General features: G+C 54.6%; 1 protein-coding gene across 1 annotated transcript in view; it reads left to right on the forward strand.

The window, feature by feature from the left end:
- The window catches only part of LSM7 (LSM7 homolog, U6 small nuclear RNA associated (S. cerevisiae)), a gene marked incomplete at its 5' end in the record, with an annotated part of 1,506 nt that extends 408 nt beyond the window's left edge, over positions 1 to 1,098 (forward strand). The window contains one exon of the mRNA XM_010143915.1: positions 956 to 1,098. Coding sequence (XP_010142217.1) covers positions 956 to 1,098 — 143 coding nt within the window. The remainder of the gene's footprint in view (positions 1 to 955) is intronic.
- Between the last annotated feature and the right edge of the window lie 1,297 nt (positions 1,099 to 2,395).

Here is a 2,395-nt window from a genome sequence, read left to right on the forward strand (position 1 = left end):
GCTTGCCCACTAAAAGTTGGGTGAAGTGCGGTCTCTTCGCAGCTGAGGCTGCTGCCGTTGCCGTATTTGATACCGCTGGAGGGTGGTGGGTTTGTTCAAAGCAGGAAAAGCATCTCAGCAAGGACTTGGTTGTCTCTCTCTGAAACTCCTGAGTGCAGGCTGTGCGTTTCTGAGCAGCTGAAGCTTCCCGTAGAGCTGAGAGAGCCGAGGGCTTTTTCCTTGTGGTTGGTTTCTTCTTCCTACCCAAGGATAAATCCTCCTGTTTCCCTTTCTCCTCTGAAACACAATTTATCCCACGGCAGGACAGCCTCTTTACGGAGTGAGCTCTTGCCTGCTGCCAAGGAAGCCCCTGAAGCTTTGATTTTGCTCTGAGAAGGGAGTTTTTGTGCACTTTTGTCGAATATTTTGACATCTCAAGGAGGGAGGCGCTGGCCGTTGCTGTGTTACGTGTTTGTCCCCACCCTCAACCCTTTTGGCTCGCCCTGGGGGCGAAGCAGTGCAGTCTGGAGTCAGGGTCTTGTTCTGGTGCGCACTGATCCCAAAACGTTTGTCTGTGATGGCACCGAAATGGGATCGGGAGCTTTTGAAACGACTCGCGTGTCTGCTTTGGGCTCGATGGTGAAAGGGCTTTCAGGTTCTTGAGAAGATGCACGTTCCGCTTTGCACACAAGGCCCCAGCGCCGCTGCCCTTCTCTCGACGCGCTCCAGCCCCCACAAGTCCTTCTGGGAGGGAGGGGCCCAAAACCAGACACAGTGTTCAAGGTGCAGCCTCCCAGTGCCCCCAGTACAGGGGTGCCCGAGTGCCATCAGGTGTCACTGCTGCATCCCCTCTGCGCTCGCTCTGTTCAGCAGAACAAGGCCGAGACACCTGGAGAACCCGAGTGGCCTCTGGCAGCTGGTGGGATTTGGTTCCTCTCCTGGCGCTGGGTGGTAACCGCGGATCCCTGCTTTGCAGACCCGGACGACCAGTACAAGCTGACGGAAGACACGCGCCAGCTGGGACTCGTGGTCTGCAGAGGCACGTCCGTGGTTCTCATCTGTCCGCAGGACGGGATGGAGGCGATTCCCAACCCCTTCATCCAGCAGCAGGACAGCTAAAGCTGTCCCAGGGTTGGCTCTGGAGGCGTCGGGGCTGCAGATCATCGGAGAAAACTGTCGGTGTGCGAGAGCCTCCAGTTTGGGGGAGGAGTTTGGGTGGGTATTTGTCTGTGGGACAGAATGGTCAACTTTTGTGTTTGTGGCTTTCTGTAAACGATGCCAGCAGGGGCTGTGGTGGGTAAGAAGTAAGTTCTGGTTTGTTTTTTTTTTTTCCCCCCCCCAATTACGCCGTACAGGCACTTGTCTTGGCTTTCTGTAAACGATGCCAGCAGGGGCTGTGGTGGGTAAGAAGTAAGTTCTGGTTTGTTTTTTTTTTCCCCCCCCCAAATAAATGTGTAAGGACGTTGTCTAGAGCTGGCAGGAGAGAAAATACTGTCATGGAATTGCCCGAGACCCTCTTGATCTTGCGAGTTTTGAAGCAGCCACACGAAGCGAGTGCAGAATGCCCTGAACAGCGGTTATAGCATTTACACTTTAAATACGTTAAAACTGTATTTACAGGAATCTAAAGCTGAAATGCAGGAGAACATGTTTCTTGTCCTCTTCGATGCCGGGACTCAGCCAGGAGCTCTGGGGAGGCTTCCTGCTGCTGCTGCGGTCAGGCCCTTCTGCCCTGGCACCACCCGCACGGGCTGTGGAGCTCGGGAGGTCTCTTCCACCCTTGTTCCGGGTCTTGAGGGCTGCGGCCACACAGGAGGCTCCCAGCTCCCTGCAGAAGGACCAAACCAGGATGATGCTTGGCTGAGGGACCCGAACCTCACACAAGTGTCTCTTCGATACTTGGAGTTTTGGGGGAAGAACATTTCGGATCCTGATGTCCAGATGCAGGCAGCGTCTGGAAATACCGTGTATTTTTATATGGTGGTTCTGCTTGTTGTAACTTGATTTGTAAGTAAACATTTTCTATTTCTTTTGTACTGCAGAAATAGCGAGATTTGAGGAGTTTTGAGCGAATAAATACAAATGACTCAGTTCCCAAGTGTCTGGGTTTTGGTCTGAAGAAGTGCTCTGCTGCTCTGCAGGTCTCCTGCAGAATGAGGGGTGCTCAGGCACTGCGTAAACACGGTGGAGCCGGGAGGGATGGGATCAGAAGCCGTGCTGCGCTCCGAGGTGGGATGTCAGTGAGAAATGCCAAGAGCATCTGCTCCCTCGGGCCTTTCTGTGGGTGTTTTACAGGCGGGAGCAGGGCTGAGAGCCCATGGGCTGTATGTGGGGAGCCCTCTGCCGCCCGCTGTTGCTGAGGAGGCCGAGGCAGCGTAACTGCCCTTGGTGGCAGCAGAGTCGTGTGGCTCCGGGG

The sequence above is a fragment of the Buceros rhinoceros genome, unplaced genomic scaffold, assembly GCF_000710305.1.
Source record: "Buceros rhinoceros silvestris isolate BGI_N320 unplaced genomic scaffold, ASM71030v1 scaffold42999, whole genome shotgun sequence".
Classification (NCBI taxonomy): Eukaryota; Metazoa; Chordata; class Aves; order Bucerotiformes; family Bucerotidae; genus Buceros; species Buceros rhinoceros.